The 15,477-nt window shown below is 42.1% G+C and overlaps 1 protein-coding gene across 4 annotated transcripts in view; it reads left to right on the forward strand.

Annotated features, from left to right (window-relative positions):
* The window catches only part of PCYT1B (phosphate cytidylyltransferase 1B, choline), a 49,059-nt gene that overhangs the window by 9,044 nt on the left and 24,538 nt on the right, over positions 1–15,477 (forward strand). For 2 of the 4 annotated variants that reach the window (XM_086879859.1, XM_086879858.1), the window contains exons 1-3: positions 139–321; positions 12,597–12,696; positions 14,709–14,825. In XM_086879859.1, coding sequence (XP_086735985.1) covers positions 220–321; positions 12,597–12,696; positions 14,709–14,825 — 319 coding nt within the window. In that variant the 5' untranslated portion in view covers positions 139–219. Of the gene's footprint in view, positions 1–127; positions 322–12,596; positions 12,697–14,708; positions 14,826–15,477 lie in introns of those variants that run through there. The other 2 variants (XM_086879857.1, XM_023918514.2) reach the window with 2 other exon arrangements.

Consider the following 15,477-nt stretch of genomic DNA (forward strand, 5'->3'; position numbering starts at 1 on the left):
GACTCGCGGGGGAGGGGCCCGCCCGCGGAGCTGCCGCGGGCAGCGCGCGGTGGCGCGGCGGGACAGCAGCCAACCAGGAGCCCGCATGCAAATGATCGGCCCCGCCCCCCGCGCGCGGAGCGGGGCGGGGCCCGCCGGTTGCCGTGGCGACGCGAGCGGCCGAGCCCCCGGGCGGCTCCCGGGGAGACCCCCCGCGCCGGGCGGGCCCGGGCGGCGGCCATGCCAGTGCGTGCGGCCGGTGCTGAGTCAGGAACAGGCATCCCCAAATCCTCCTCCGAGACCATGGAGGAGCTGGAACACACCTGCCCGCAGCCGCGCCTGGTGAGTCGGGCCCGGCCGCGGCCCACCCGCTCGAGCCGCCCCGGGTGCTGCGGGGCCGCTGGGCCGGGGGCGAGGGAGGGAGCCCCCGGGCGGCCGGTGCCGCCTCACGGCGGGTCCCTCTGTGCAACGCCAGGGAAAGGGCAAGCGAAGGCTGTCCGAGGTGGGCTGTGCCGTGCCGTGACGGAACTCGGGGCAGTGCGGTGACAGCCCGGCAGGATTCTTGGTCCGCCCGTTAAAAGCCCGGATCCCCCGCGCTCCCGAAGGGTCCGGGCGCGCCCGGGCACCGGCGCGGCTGCTGCGTGTGTGCGGGTGGCGGGAGCGGCGGCGGGAGGCGTGCGGTGGCCAAGCCGTGTTACGATCTAAAAAGCTGCCTGTTTCCAGTAGTGAATGCAGAGGAGCGGCCCGCGCTCCAAGGAGCATGTGGGTGGCGCGGAGCGATGGCCGGTCCCAGCCTCTCCCCGTGCCGCTCCCGCCGCGAATGGCTGCCCCCGGCGCTCCTCAGTGACCGCCTGGCTCCGTTTTGCCCTGCGGACCGGTTCTCGGACGGGTTACTGCGCCCAGGAATGGCAAATCCCGCTTTTCTCAACTTCAAGAATCCGGCGGGGATTTTTGCCCGTTCGATTCAGGATGTGTAAGGAAGAAGAGAGTCTCGGAGAGCTGGGGGGACAGGAGAATGAGGGAGGGCCGGGAGAGTGATAATTAAAATAACTGCTCTGATGTTCTTTCCTTAAAGACTCCCTCAGATCGTGTAGACAACTTTAAAAGGCTGCTGTACCCCAAGAGTTCAGGTTCTAAGAGATGTCCTTCTTTTCATGTGCTCATTTAAAGGATTTTGAGTATTTCCTTGCTTCTTATTTAAATCTGTTATTATTCCCACCAGGAAAGATCTCTCCTTACCCCAGCATGGTATGCATCATTGGCTAGGTGGTAGAAAGTTAATAATAACAATACATAAATGCAATCGCAGAATTGTGGAGGCAGTGTCAAGATGCAAAATGCATGATGTATGCAACGGTTTAGTACTGGAAATTAGATAATTTAACAACAGAATTCAGTCGCAGTGCTAATTAAAACGTATTTAAACATCAAACTTCAGTAATTAAATTCAACAGTATAGTTGAGACATTGTTCTAATATGACAAGAAATAGCAACAGTCATTGGAATTGACCCAAATTAATGTTTTCTTCTTGCTCATGTTATAATTAGATTCAGCTTTAAAGAAGACTGTTAATTTGTTCATGGAAAGCTTTTGGAGCTGTTTTAATAGGGAAAGTTAGCTCAGGTGTAGTTACTGCAGTGTGTTCGTACAGGCTGTCTAAGATTTCTCTGTCAAAAGCTCAGATATAACAACCTGTTTGAATATATTACTCTGTGTAGTCTGACATTTTAAAAGATTTTAAAGAAAGGAGTGACAATATGATACCAGTATTTACAGTATCGTGCATTCCAGTATAATTTCTGTGGAAATTAAGGTGACAGTTAGAGTACATGAATAAAACAGGATTTATTATGATGTTTTAGAACTTCCTGAGTACCAATAATGGACAATAGAGACAGTTTAAATAAATATTTGTGAAAAGTGTATCCTTATGAAGTGATCCTTCATCAGTCATCAAATCATTGTTATCTTTTTAGGCCAAAAAAAAAAGTTGCCTGGTGAAGTATAATGCAATACACTGAACTCAGAGCATAGGGAGCGAGGCAAACGAGTGTTGTCAAGCAATGTCTGAAATGAGAAAAATTAAGGGCAGGTGTTCTGAAGAATTAAAGGGAATCACCCCTTGACAGACGGTCTAATGACATGGACATGAAGTTCCTATCAGATCTTTTTTAAGATCTTTAAGACTTGATCTGATCTCATCCTTCAAAGGCTGCATGTGCAGTGGTGGGCCAGTAACCTTGTCACCTAGATTATTAGTGTAAAGGAACGAGGGTGTCTCAGGTAGCATTTTAGCATTGTTTGGACATCAGGATGATACCTCAGGATGGCTCTGGTACCTCAGAATGATATAACTGGTGGCAAGTCTGTGATATTTACAGATGACTTTTTAATGCTGTTCCTTGGTTCTCACACATCTCTAAAATTAATTATCTGAGTTTTCAGGTTATATTAGGCTAAGTTGTAGGAAGCAGTTTTTCTTGAGAAATCACCTCAAATTTTAGAAGGTGAAAAGGGGTTGGTTCTTTTCTGAAACTGTTGTCATTCTTTTAATTGAAACAGGAATTATTTCTATAAAGCCTTAAAACTGTGAATATTTTTTATGGATATCTGCCATTAGACCTCTTATTTTAGGCTGTGAAGTCTGCTAGCTTGTCAGGAACTGTCACATTAGGACTAAAGAACTGTGTCCTTCAATGATCAGTAAATCAGGGGATATTGAAGGCAGTTCTAGGGTAAGTTTACATGTATATTGAAACCTGATGTTTTCCAGTGCCTGGTACTGTTGTAATTAGAAATTGCCATTAATTTTTTGCCAAGACACTCTGTGCATTTTCCTAACCAGCTGGAACATTAATGAGCATTTGTGTCAATGAGAATTCAGTCAATTCCTCTGCTTCATCTCTGACTTAATCTTTGCCTTCTTTATGTTCTCAACTTTTATGTACCTTAGTGCCATGAAAATGTCTGTCTGAGTGACCCCACATATCTTGGTCTCAATGCACAACAGAGAAACAAACCCATCAGAGTCACGGGTTTTATACATACTGGTGATTTTGGGGATTTTGTGGTCAAGACAAAACCCCTCACAAATAGCATTTCTCCAGTCCTGGTTTGCATCCTTTTGCATTTATCTGTTTTCTCATCTGGACCAAACTACTGTGTTAGGCCACTTTCTTATCTGTTGCAGTCCCGTTCATATTTATAAGCCTCAGAATAACCATGGTTTGATGATGAGGGGCCTTCACTGTTTTCAGTGGGATAAATGTGACCTATGGTCATATCATGCCACACACTCATGGTATGGCAGTTGTCCCTGGATAATTTTCAGTAAGCTGCAGAGTGCTGCCGTGGACTTTGGATCTTAGCCTGGGAATCCTGCCCTTAGGGTTTACCCACGTGCATCAGTACTAAAAAGGGAAGCTCGTAGTTTAACTAAGAGATATCATAGCAAGAAATACCAAAGAGGAAATGCAAAACCTTGTGAAATTATTTGCTTATTGTTTTTATAATTTATTTATGCTACTTGGGATCAAGAGTTTGACTTTGTCCCATGTATGTAGCTCCTTGAAGGATTGGTGTGTCCTTTGTAAATTACCAATCCTTGCCTGAAAGAAACAAACAGGCGTTTCAACACACTTTGTTCAGGAAGACAGTTCCATGTGACATCTTTCATAAAAGAAAACAATGGCAATTTATAAGGACAGTGCTGCAGATAAAGCAAACCCAAAGACACATTGAAACTTACTTGAAAACAAACTTTAGAATGTACTGCTTGGTCTCATCTTTCCCTTAGACATGCTAAGAGCTTCTTCTCCTTGTATTTCATGTCTCTGTCATCCAACACAGGCATCAGTGAAAACATCTGGGAAAGTAAAGTACTCTTGGGCCGTGGTAACCTATGTCTTATTTTCAAAACTGTCAGATCCTAACTGAGAGTTAGATAAGTTGAGGGAATTCAGGGCAATGCAACATAACATTTCCATCACAGTACTTAATTTAAAAAAACAGATGAGCCGAAACCCACCTGAATTAGCTGGGGTGAACTATAGGGGAGGAGAGGGGGTTGATAGGTAGATATGTGGTTGGCCTGTGCTGTCAGGAACATTGGTGGGTAGAGGGCAAGGCAGGAGGAATGAAGCAGCAGTTTTAATTAATTTAAAGTGATTCTATCTTTCAGATGATGTAAAGAAGCAGGTAAGTGGTTTTTGTTCTGTCTGCTCTGCCCTAGGCAGTGCTATCCATGAAATACTGGGCTGTCCAAGGGTATGTTACATCCCTGCTAGCCTTGGATGTCTGTTCTCAGGCAGCTGAAGCTGTGGCCAGCTCTCATTTCTTGTACAGGAATCGGCATTGGGGCCCTGTGTGGAAGTATCCAAATAGTTTATTGGGGGCTTTTTTCCATCATCATTGCAAGGACAGGCTTGCTGGATACTTCATCTATCCATATGGCAGATAAAACATGTTCTGCCAAGGCACTGCAAGTGTTGTGGCCATTTGAGGTTCACCCTTGCAATCCCTGCATTGTTCCAAAATCCAGATTTACTTGTGTAGTGTTCTGAGATTCAGAGTCTACAGGGTTTTACAGGTCACTAGGAATTGGGTATTAAGTATCTTGGGGCCACTGAATCTGCAGTACTTGGAGAATGAGACTCAAGTACAATTGAATATGACAGATCTCACATAATTTTAGTTATCCGCTGCTTTAGCCATTTTATTTCTTTTCTTGATTTTTTAGAAAAAATTAGAGTACATTAATTATTTTTTTTCCCAATTATTCAAGTACATTTGGAAAACACTTTTTTTAAATCTTATTGAAGAGTACAGGAGAACATTTTTGTGTTTGCACACTCTGGCGCTGTATAATGGTTCAAGAAGTCAGTCTACTTCTTTAGATGGTTTCTTGTTGCTGCTGTTAAGCAATGAACTCAAACACAAAACCTGAAACAATTGCAAGGAAGTGTGCATGCCTTGGATTCCTGTGTTTTCATCCTTTCATATTTGCAAATAATGTTTTATGAGGTTCTGATGCAACCCCTAGCATAATTTCAGTATTTTATTTCCATGAGCTTTCATAGATCTTCATATTCTTCTTTCCTATATCACTGGAAGACAGTTTTAATCAGAGGAGCCAATGATTAATGTAGGGGGGCTTTATTCTGGGTAAAAAGTGTCCTATGCATCTGTTTCTCTCTCACGTGATATTATTACAGGGGGTCTGCCATCTGTTTACTTCAATGTGGAATTAAGCATAAATAAATATGTAAATAGCCTTACATTTAAGGAGCCCAAAATTATTTAACTAAATATTTATTTGGTCTTTTAGAAATCCAGGTTTTGTGCTGTATTAATTTTCATTTTCATAAATGTTGGCTACTATATAAAACCACAAACCCATAAAAACATGCCAAGTGAGGTTTGTGCTTGGGGACATGTAGCAATTTTTGCTACACTTAAAAAAATAAATTGCCCAGAGACATGAAAAATCTGCTTAGATTTCCCCTTATTACATCAGAGGACTTGGAGTTTATATAGGTTCTGAAATGCTACAGTTTCTGCAAAAACATGTTGCAATACATGTTTGTGAGCTACACAGAGCTACAGATACCTTTTCAGGAATCAGAAATGACCCATAATCACGGAGAAAACATTACATTCTATATATTTCATTCTGTGCTTGCAAATGCAATAATGTTTTAGAAACAGGTTATATTAGGAGAATACTACCAACTTCTTAAACTGTGCTGTTGCCATTACTGCAAAGATTTGTATAATATCTTTAAAAAGGAGTGGAAAAACATTGTAAACAGATTGTCTCTGCTCCCTTCTCAGGAACATAGACAACATTATAATATAAGATACATAGAAAATGTAAAAAGAACTCAGCACATGCATGGATGTGGAGCAGAAAAATACAGAATTAGGAGGCAAATACTGACTACACAGGCAAGAATATATGTAGTGTATACTCAGACATCCACAATCGTGCACAAACATTCACTACAGCCATAACTGTCTATCCCAGTGTGTCCTTTGTTTCCATGTAATCTGCTTTCCTGTTTTTCACACATACAAACAGACTGTATAAGGTGAAAACCTCTTGAGAAAGGAACTAGATGAATCAGGGATCTTGTAAAGAAGCCCATTGCCCTCCCTATAGGAGTTTTTCTGCTGACAGCTGAGGGACTGCAGAATATGTGTCTCCTGTGCAGGAAGAAAAAAAGGTTTGGGGTTTTCTTGCTTCTTCATAGCTCTGTTTCTGAGTAATGGTTTATACAATGTGCTGTCCTACATGTCTAACATAAAATAATTGCTAAATGTGAAGTGTATCTGTAAAGAACAAGTAGAGATTGATTATTGGGCCAAATTTACCCAATAGTTTAGCTATATAACTGGATTGCTTTTAGAAGATTAACCCTTGCCTGTGTTAAAGGAGAGTTGGGTTCTTTAGCCATATATCGGGTGAATTTGCAGATGACACTAAGCGGGGTGGGAGTGTTGATCTGCTTGAGGGTAGAAAGGATCTACAGAGAGACCTGGACAGACTCATCAGGGGCTGCGGTCAGTTGCAGGAGCTCAATAAGGGAATGTGCCCTGTCCTGCACTTGGATCACAACAACCCCATGCAACATTACAGAATGGGGAAGGAGTCACTTGAGAGCTGCCCAGCAGAAAGGAACCTGGGGTTGCTGATCACCAGCCAGCTGACCATGAGCCAGCATGTACGCAGATGGCCAGGAAGGCCAATGGCACATGGCCTGTATCGGTAATTGTGTGGCCAGCAGGACCAGGGCAGTGATTGTCACTATTACTCAACACTGGTGAGGCCACATCTCAAGTACTATGTCCAGTTCTGGGCCCCTCACTGCAACATAAGATACTGAGGTGCTGGAGTGTGTCCAGAGAAGGGCAGCAGGGGTCATGAAGGGTCTGGAACTGTGAGGAATGGCTGAGGGAACTGGGTTTGTGTAGTCTTGAGAAGGCTCAGGGGGAAGCTCATTGCTTTGTATAACTGCCTGAAAGGAGGGTGTAGTGAGGTGGGAGCTGGTCTCTTCTGCTATGCCTACAGAGTGAGCCAGGGGAAATGGCCTTAAGCTGAGAGAGAGGAGATTCCAATTAGATACTAGAAAAACTTTTTTCAGTGTTAGGGTAGTCAGACATTGCAATAGGTTGCCCAGGGATGTGTGGAGTCAATATCCCTGGAGGTGCTCAAAGGCATCTGGATCTGGCGCTGGGTGATGTGTTTCGGTGGTTTAGGGGTTACAGTGGTAGTGCTGGGTTGATGGACTGGATGATCTTAAAGCTGTTTTCCAACCTTCATGATTCTGTGATTCCGTGATTCCATACAGTAATGTACAAGTAAAAAGAAATGCATAGTAGACATTCAAAACACAGGAGGTGATGTTATCTTCACTGAATTGATCAGTGAAACAGAGTGGCATTAGAGCAGTGGTTACACATTTTTGGTCTGTTGACCATGACCAACCTTGAGCATTACTCCAGGGCCAGCAAGCACTTGCCACTGGGTATTGAGTTGCAAATGCCCCACAGCCAGTTTGGTTCTTGGCGGTGGTGTCTGCAGGCTGATGATTCTATTGTCCCTTTGAAGGAGCCACAAACTTCTTTATCCTGGAATGCCTTGTATCCCTCCTCAGTGCTGGGATATCTGTAGCCATCAGGACTGGAGAGCATCCAGGCTCACGGGCTACACAGCCCCCTAGCTTCAGTGTGCTCTATCTGTGAGTCCTGCCTGGGTCACGGGTATGCAGAGCTCCTTCCCGCCATGCCAGGGGAACGGGCTCAGGTGGATGAGTTGCCAAGGGTCACATTTCGCTTCCAGCTGGTGTTCATGGAGGTTGAGGTGCTTCATTGGCAAGTCTTTCGCTTGAACTCTGCTTGACTTGGGGCCCATCCTACCTCTGGGATTATTTTGTTTTCTAAATAATGTGTTCCAGTTCAGTCAAAAGTCATGGCTGTCATGCAAGAAACTTGTCACAAAATTCTTTGGCCTTTTGCAAATATTAGACTAGATTACATAATAGTTGTTCTAGTTTTATAATCTATGAATCTATACATATATACATCATTATGCTTCTTGAAAAGGTAGTGGAAGCTGCTTTTCTTCTGCAATATCTTCAATTTGTAATTGCATCTTGCATTGAATTATTACTGACTTATTACTAATGATGAGTAAAGTACATTTGATTGAAGATAAAGCCCAGAAAGAGCAACAAAGATTATTTTAAATGCTTGCAAACAGAATGCTGAAGATACTGTTCTTATAAAGTTAGTTTGTGATATTTTTAGTTTACATCCACCTCCCGAGTCAGCAGAACTTTGAGAGAACAGGCTAGGGTTTTTTTGATACTGGCATTGATATTAGAACTATTTGTAAAAAGTTTACCAGGAGACAACCACCAGTAACATTAAATTACAATTTAAATGCTCATAAATTTACCTGTTTGGGTCAAGGTTACTGACCCAAACTAGGAGACAGCATAGTTTTCTTTTTTGACACTGAACCTGTAAGAGAAGACCTTGGTAGTCCTTAATGTGGCCTTTCCACTCACAGAAAGTGTTCATACCTCGGAAACTTGGCATATATTTACTTTTCAATAGTTTTGATAGGTTCTCTTTTCTTAAATATTCCTTGAAACTGATGTCAGTATTTCCTGCCCTGTAATTATTGTTTCCCAAAATCAGGAGCAGGTTCACAAAATAATCATTCCTCATATGAGTAGACCTTACCCACGTGATTTATTCCAGTGAAATCACTCACCTGTTTTAAATACTGCCTCTGAGACAAAAGGTGGTTACAGCATCAGACCTCCCACAGAATTTCCCTGACAATTTAATTCTTTCATAAGCACAGGCCCAGCCTGCTTTATCAACTGTTGCCTCAGTAGCTGTACTGGTTCATGATCTGAAATTTCATTCATCTTTGTTGATGGCAAAATCTTAGATGACAGTACAACTTTACCAAGAGGTGGAGAGAAGGTACTGTAGTTGCATGAATTAAAAAAAAAAAAAGCACTAGCTCCTTCAATTAGCTGTGTTTCCTACAGTCACCCTGCAGGCAGAGTTATAAAGGTAGGTGCATTATGGCTTGGATGTCTACATTTGCCTACTTAAAAGAATGTTTCTGTCTTCCTTGCTGCTGTGTTAAAAATCCAGCCCAACTACCAAACATACAGAAAGCAAGCAAACAATAGCACAACAGGCTGTAAACAAAAGAGAAGGTGTGGAGGTGCTTGTGTTCTTGAGCTGTTATTTAAATGGTAGGACTCCTCTTCCTCTACAAATCACCAATCATTAATCATTAATGATCATTAGAAATTATTTTAATCATTAGAAACAGAAGCATGAGTGTTTATCTTCTGCTTAGGAACTAAGTTAAATGGCTACAGTAGCCTGAGACTGTGAAGAATGATAATAAAAAGGCAGCATCAAGATGTACCTGAAAATAAAGTGCTTCTAGCTGTCCTGTAGGGCTTCCTCATGAAGTGTCACGGCCCCAGAACCAGCTAAGGGCTACCAACCACATGATGCTCTCTTCTCTGAGCTACTGTCTCACCAAATAGAGCAGTGGGTTACAAAGGCATTTCTGGGGCATATGGAGCTGTGAGGTATTTGCTGGGAAAGCACTCATTATCTACCTTCTATCTTTTAATGTCCTGAAGTTTACTGAACATCATTTAGTTTTTTTGCAGATTTCCTAGAAAGCAAGTAAGACACTATTTAAACTTCTCATAGAATGAACAGCTTCTAATATGCAAGGGTTACTAAATACAATGGTTTCCCATACCTTAATTTTACTGTCTTCATTTCCAGGAAACATGACTCTTATTGCAAGAGCTTTTTATCATCTTCTGAAGTAAATATCATTACTAAATCCTAGTATTACAATGACTTCTCCATTTGTGACATGTGATAAGCTTTCTCTCACATACTACTACAGGATGGTGCAGGTCTCAGGAGCTTACCTTGATCCAAAATACAAGACTAATTTCTCTTGCTTGGCTAATAGCAAAATGTAAATGCCTAGAATATAAGGAAGGCAGAGACGAAGGGAAAAATCTATCAGACAGAAGTGCAAAGTCTTTTTCTAACCATCTGATTATTGGAAAAACTATAGCAAACTTCCAAAAGAACTTAAATGGATTAACCAAAATGATAAAGTTGCTATATAAATTATTTGCTGTTTTCTCACAATTCTAATTATTACCATCAATTAACTGGAAAGAATGCAAGTAATAATATACAAACTGAAAAGATTTGATAAATTACTTCTGGGTTTTAATAATTTCTGGAAATATTTTCTCTTACAGGTTTATATACAAACCAAATGGTCTCATTCTACTCTTAAGATGTTTTTGTTAAGCTTAACAATAATTTTTCTAGGACAGATAAAACAAAATAGTAGTGAGTAGTCATTTGGAAGCTACTGCTATAAATTTCCTTTGATCTGTCAGCACATGGTGTTTATGCTTTTCTCTGTATGGCTTTGACAGAATATGGCTGATTTTAATCTATTACATTTGATGTATTTTCATATCTAGTAACTGAGAAGTCAGTGAGTAAAGGGAATATTGACAGTTCTGGTTCTAAGCCCTGATCTGTAAAGTCAGCTTTAATGACAAACATTTATAAAAGCTGGACCAATGGGAAGCTAATAGAGGTTGTTCGCCATTGAGCAGAGACCAAAAGAAAAATCTCAGTGTTGCAAAGGTGGTTACATGGATGAAAAGCACCACTGTGTTTGCCTGGGGGGAAAAAGAGATATCTTCCTGCAAACCAGGCCTATTTTCTTCAAATAACCTCCAAGGAAACAACCTCTGCCAAGCTAGGAGCTGATTACCAGTTGCAGGCCTCAGACCATAGGCATTATTGTTTTAACATTTCTGCCTTCCTCTTTATCTCAGCAGGAACCAGGCTGTATGGGCTGCCATGTAACTTGACCTTGCTTGGAGATAAAAAGACAGATTAGCACCCAGCAATAGCAAAGCCAGAAGCAAAAAGACAGTATTTAGAAAATAAAGGAAAGAGCTGGCACTGTATGATTATGTGTAATGTTCTACACTGTGCAGCGTGGGTGGTCTGATGAACAGTTCCCCTCCATGAAACCCAGACAGAAACTTGGGCTTGGTCATAGTCTCTCCATTTTTAACCTTGTCTGTGCAGAGATTCTGTGATTTTCATCATGAAGATACTTATGATGATGATTTCCTGTAACATTTGAGATTATGGGAAAAAGATTAAGAAAAGAAAAACAGGGAAAAAAGGAAACCTACATAAAATGGCATTACTTGCAGTAAACAAAATGAATAGGAAATTAGCAGAAAGAACTGGATGTGAATCTTTAATTCTTTGTTGTTGTTTTACTACTGTCCTCTGAGCTTTCCATGCAACAAACTAGTGAGATCAGCAGCAATTAGGCGTGACATGCCCTAAAGTGTCTCAGGGATGCTAAAGAATGCTAAATGCTCAGTGATTAGCATCATTTAGCATCAAAAATCTGAAAAAAAAAGTGTAAAGACAAAAAGGGATGCTGTTATGATCATCCATGGGTACTCAAATTGGTATGGCAACTATACATCAAAAGGTCACTGTCAAAATCCAACCAAGCCACAGCTGCACAGCCATGAACTCCCAGTTAAATCATGATGGAGGCAAACTGACAGATTTCCTTCAGCTTTTCTCAACCACCACTTCATCTCAAAAACAAAGCAAACCAAAACTCAGCTATGTTTTTGTAAAGATTTCAGGCCACAAGCTGTAGAAGTGTGTTTTTTTTCCTATCAGACCATATGGCAGATAATAAATATCGAAGGGTCTGATAGCTGATAACTTCCTACATAGAAATGGGCAGAAAATACAAATTCAGTAATCAAGTTTCCTGACAGATAATGCCACGTCAGTCTTCACACATCCTCACACTGTCTCATATCTTTAGGTTATAAACTCCTCAGAGCAAGTACCCTTGTGGTGCTCTGATCACAGTTAAGAGTATTTTAGTACTATTACAGAATGTGTCAGACCAGAAAGGAGTCAGATCTTGTTAAATGGGACTTAAGGTTGCATCCTTGCCTTTATTTTGAATGGCTCCTCAAAATTATAGGATATTCTGACTAAAACCACAACAAAACAACCTCTACTCCCAATTATCTGTACTGATGCCAGTGGCAGGAAAGGGTGCTTGTTAAGAGGTGGCTCATTTGCAGCTTTCTAAGTCCCAGTTAGTTTTCACAACTGTTTCTTACTGGTAACAGAATACATTTTTCCTTAGGCCTTCAGAGTCACTGAGAGGGGTTAAGCTACTCACACCATCCAACCCGACTTTGTTCTGCCAACAGAAAAATTGTGTACCTTCACCCACCTCAAAGATGACCAAGCCTCTCTAGGAAAGAATTCAGTTACATGACATGTTTAAAAAGCTTTATTTTCCTCACCATTCTACCTTGTGTGAACTGTGTGTGCTCAGGGATGACCAAAACTCCCCAGAGAACAAACCAGCATGAAGTCTGGTTACAGCATTCTGCCACAATTAAATGGTTCTTCTACAACTACTTGATGGTGAAAATAAATTCACTTCTTTGTGCTTTGTTCTCCTTCCAGACTCTGACGGCACCAGCTCCATTCGCAGATGAAACAAGCTGTCAGTGTCAAGCACCCCATGAGAAGTTAACCATTGCACAAGCCCGCCTGGGAACACCAGGTATGTGGAGAGAGCTACGTCCACAGGATTGTGAGCACGCCCAAAGCACTGCTTCTTCCATACAAACATCAATTAATGCTCATTTGTGCCTTGTACTCAGAAGCAAAAGCCTAATGTCTGGTGCTGTCAGGTAATGGAGAAGAAACCAGCAACTACAGAGCCATTATGTTCTATAAGAGAAACAAGAGAAAACATGTCAAGTTAGAGTTTGATGTTTTTGTGGATGTTGGTTGGAAGAAAGGCTTGCCAGTCCACTCCAGCCAGCCTGAAAATTGTGTTATGTAGTAGCTACCTTCTGGATTCTGTCTCGGTTTTAGAAGACAGGTGTCTGCTAGGGAGGGCAGGAGCTTCCCTTGGAATGAAAGAATGTAGACCCCCTCCCTCCGAATTATTATAATTCTGAAATCAAGGTGCTTTCAGGCAGAGATCTGGGGATAGGAGTTACAGTTCTTTACTAGTAGAACCAGGCAAACAAACAACAATAACTACAACATTAGCAAGAAAACAGAACCAGGGGCCCCGTGACAGCTTTTCTCAGCTGAGATGGGATGGAGGAGAGGCTTTGTTTTCACAAACCCCTCGGGCAGTCAGTCTCGGTGCTCCTGCAGGGCGCTGAGGAACAGTCGGCTGGAACAGCAGGGATGAGCTGAGATCCTGGGCCGGTGGATGAGGTGGATCAGCAGCTCCGTGGCAGTGTCTGGCACTGCCACATGTCCTGGCAGGACAGGGGGTGCGAGGCCACCAACAAAGAGGGGAGAAGGAGAAGCAGCAGCAGCTCCCTCTGGGTGATGGCGAAATTCCCTTCTCCCCACCGCAGCTCTGTCCCCAACGTGTCCTCTGGAGCTGAAGAAAAGCCCTCCAAACTGTCCCCACCCTCTTTGTCTTTTGTCAAGCACCCACCAAGTACACACAGTTAGGTTGTCCTCAAAACTAATGGGTAAAAATTCCACGGGCAAGCCAGAACTAAAAAAGACACCTAACCCCCAACAGATTCTCATCTCATACTGTCTCTGTATGCTGGAAAATTCTTTTTTCACTGATGTTCCTGTTGATCGTATCAGACCTTCAGTGGCCTTAAAGGTTACTTGCCAATTTCTTTATCTGGGCATCTGTGATTGGACTGGGGGAGTGGGATGATTTCACATGAATGCATCCTTCAGCCCTCCCATATTTCAAGAGGTCATTTTTAAAAAGTCTCTGTTTACTTATTCTAATTCTACTTATTTAAAATAAGCTTTTGAAGTATGTACATATAGGAGCAAGTTGCAAGGATCTTGCAAGGAACAGTGTTGTCCCATGGACCCTTGGATATCCTGAGTGCAGAGACATCTCTCTGCTGTCACTGATACACAGTCCATGGAGGTTTGAGCTCTGTTGCTTTCTTCTCCACTGTGCTTTTGCTTGGAGGTGGCAAAGCATGTCATTTGAGAAAGCAAGCCCTTTTTCTGTCTGGAGGCTGCTGCTGAAGGTGCTGTACAGAAAGAGTTACAAGGGTAGTAGCATGAGAAGAAGTAGTTATAGGATTATTAGAGAGAAGAACTTGGGGAAAGTCTGAAAAAAGTGAAGTAGAAGGTTTACATAGAAGAGGTAAGCAATATATTTTTACAGCAGTAATTTGTGGAAAAAGATTATTTACAAAATTACAAGAGGGGAGGAAAGAGAGATGATGGGAAAAAATCCATAAGGTATATCTGATTAGAAAGGCAGAAAGAAAAGAACAAGACATATGGTGGAACTCTGAATGAGGCAGGAAGATGACATTTTTACTAAATCAGAATATGGGGATGATGGATGATAATAAATAGGGTAAGTCTGAGGGAGAACAGCAGAGAGTACAAAGAACAGGAAATGTGCAGTATCAAAAACTGCAGGTTCACCTGTGGTGCTTTTGAATAACAGAACTGGGGTAAATCTCTGCAATCATCTGATCTGTGAACAAAATGCCATCCAGTAGAATTAGGTGCAACTTGTTTGGGATCTGAAAAATCGCTGTTGTGTTTCTTTCTCCACAGTTGACAGACCTGTCAGAGTGTATGCAGATGGAATATTTGACCTCTTCCACGCCGGCCATGCTAGAGCTCTTATGCAAGCCAAAACTCTATTCCCAAATAGCTACTTATTAGTAGGAGGTAAGATCAGAGTTATTTATTGCACTGGATGTTTGCTTCTGTGCTTCACTATCAGAGTTATTGCTGTGCTCCCACCCCCAGCTGATTATACTCTATGACTTGAATGCTACTTTCACTCAGGGGCTTTCTAGAGGTGATTTGCCTTGAATTACATCTTACAGTTGCATCAATTAAAGTAAAAGTCAAATTCTGCTCTCAGCAGCACAGGCACAATTCCCATTCTAGTTAAAGCAGGTGTCTGCATGGCCCTGAGCTTAAAATAGCTCCATATGAATAATTTACCTTTTTCAGTTATTTGCTCAAAATTGTTCAAAGATGGAAATGAGTGAATGAGAACAGCCATTATTTATTTCTGGCTCATTGGTCCCTTTGCCAGCCAGGCACAGAGCATGACCTCTGCCTGTCAGGTCCAGACCCAGCCTTCAGCACCTTCACAGAAGCTAAGTCTGGCCCATTGTCACTGAAGACCCAAATGTAGGTCATGAGTGGAATGTAATTTCGGTTCACAGGTGTCCCCAGGCAGGTTACTTTCTTTTTTTTCTTTTTTTTTTTTTTTTTTTTTTTTTTTTGTTATGAATATCTTCTTTTCTTGTGTGCCTGGCTAACAGCTGTTCAGCAGTTGGCCTGTGCCAGAGGAGTCACTGGAGGGTGG

This window comes from Cyanistes caeruleus, chromosome 3 (genome assembly GCF_971803275.1).
Source record: "Cyanistes caeruleus chromosome 3, bCyaCae1.hap1.1, whole genome shotgun sequence".
NCBI lineage: Eukaryota > Metazoa > Chordata > Aves > Passeriformes > Paridae > Cyanistes > Cyanistes caeruleus.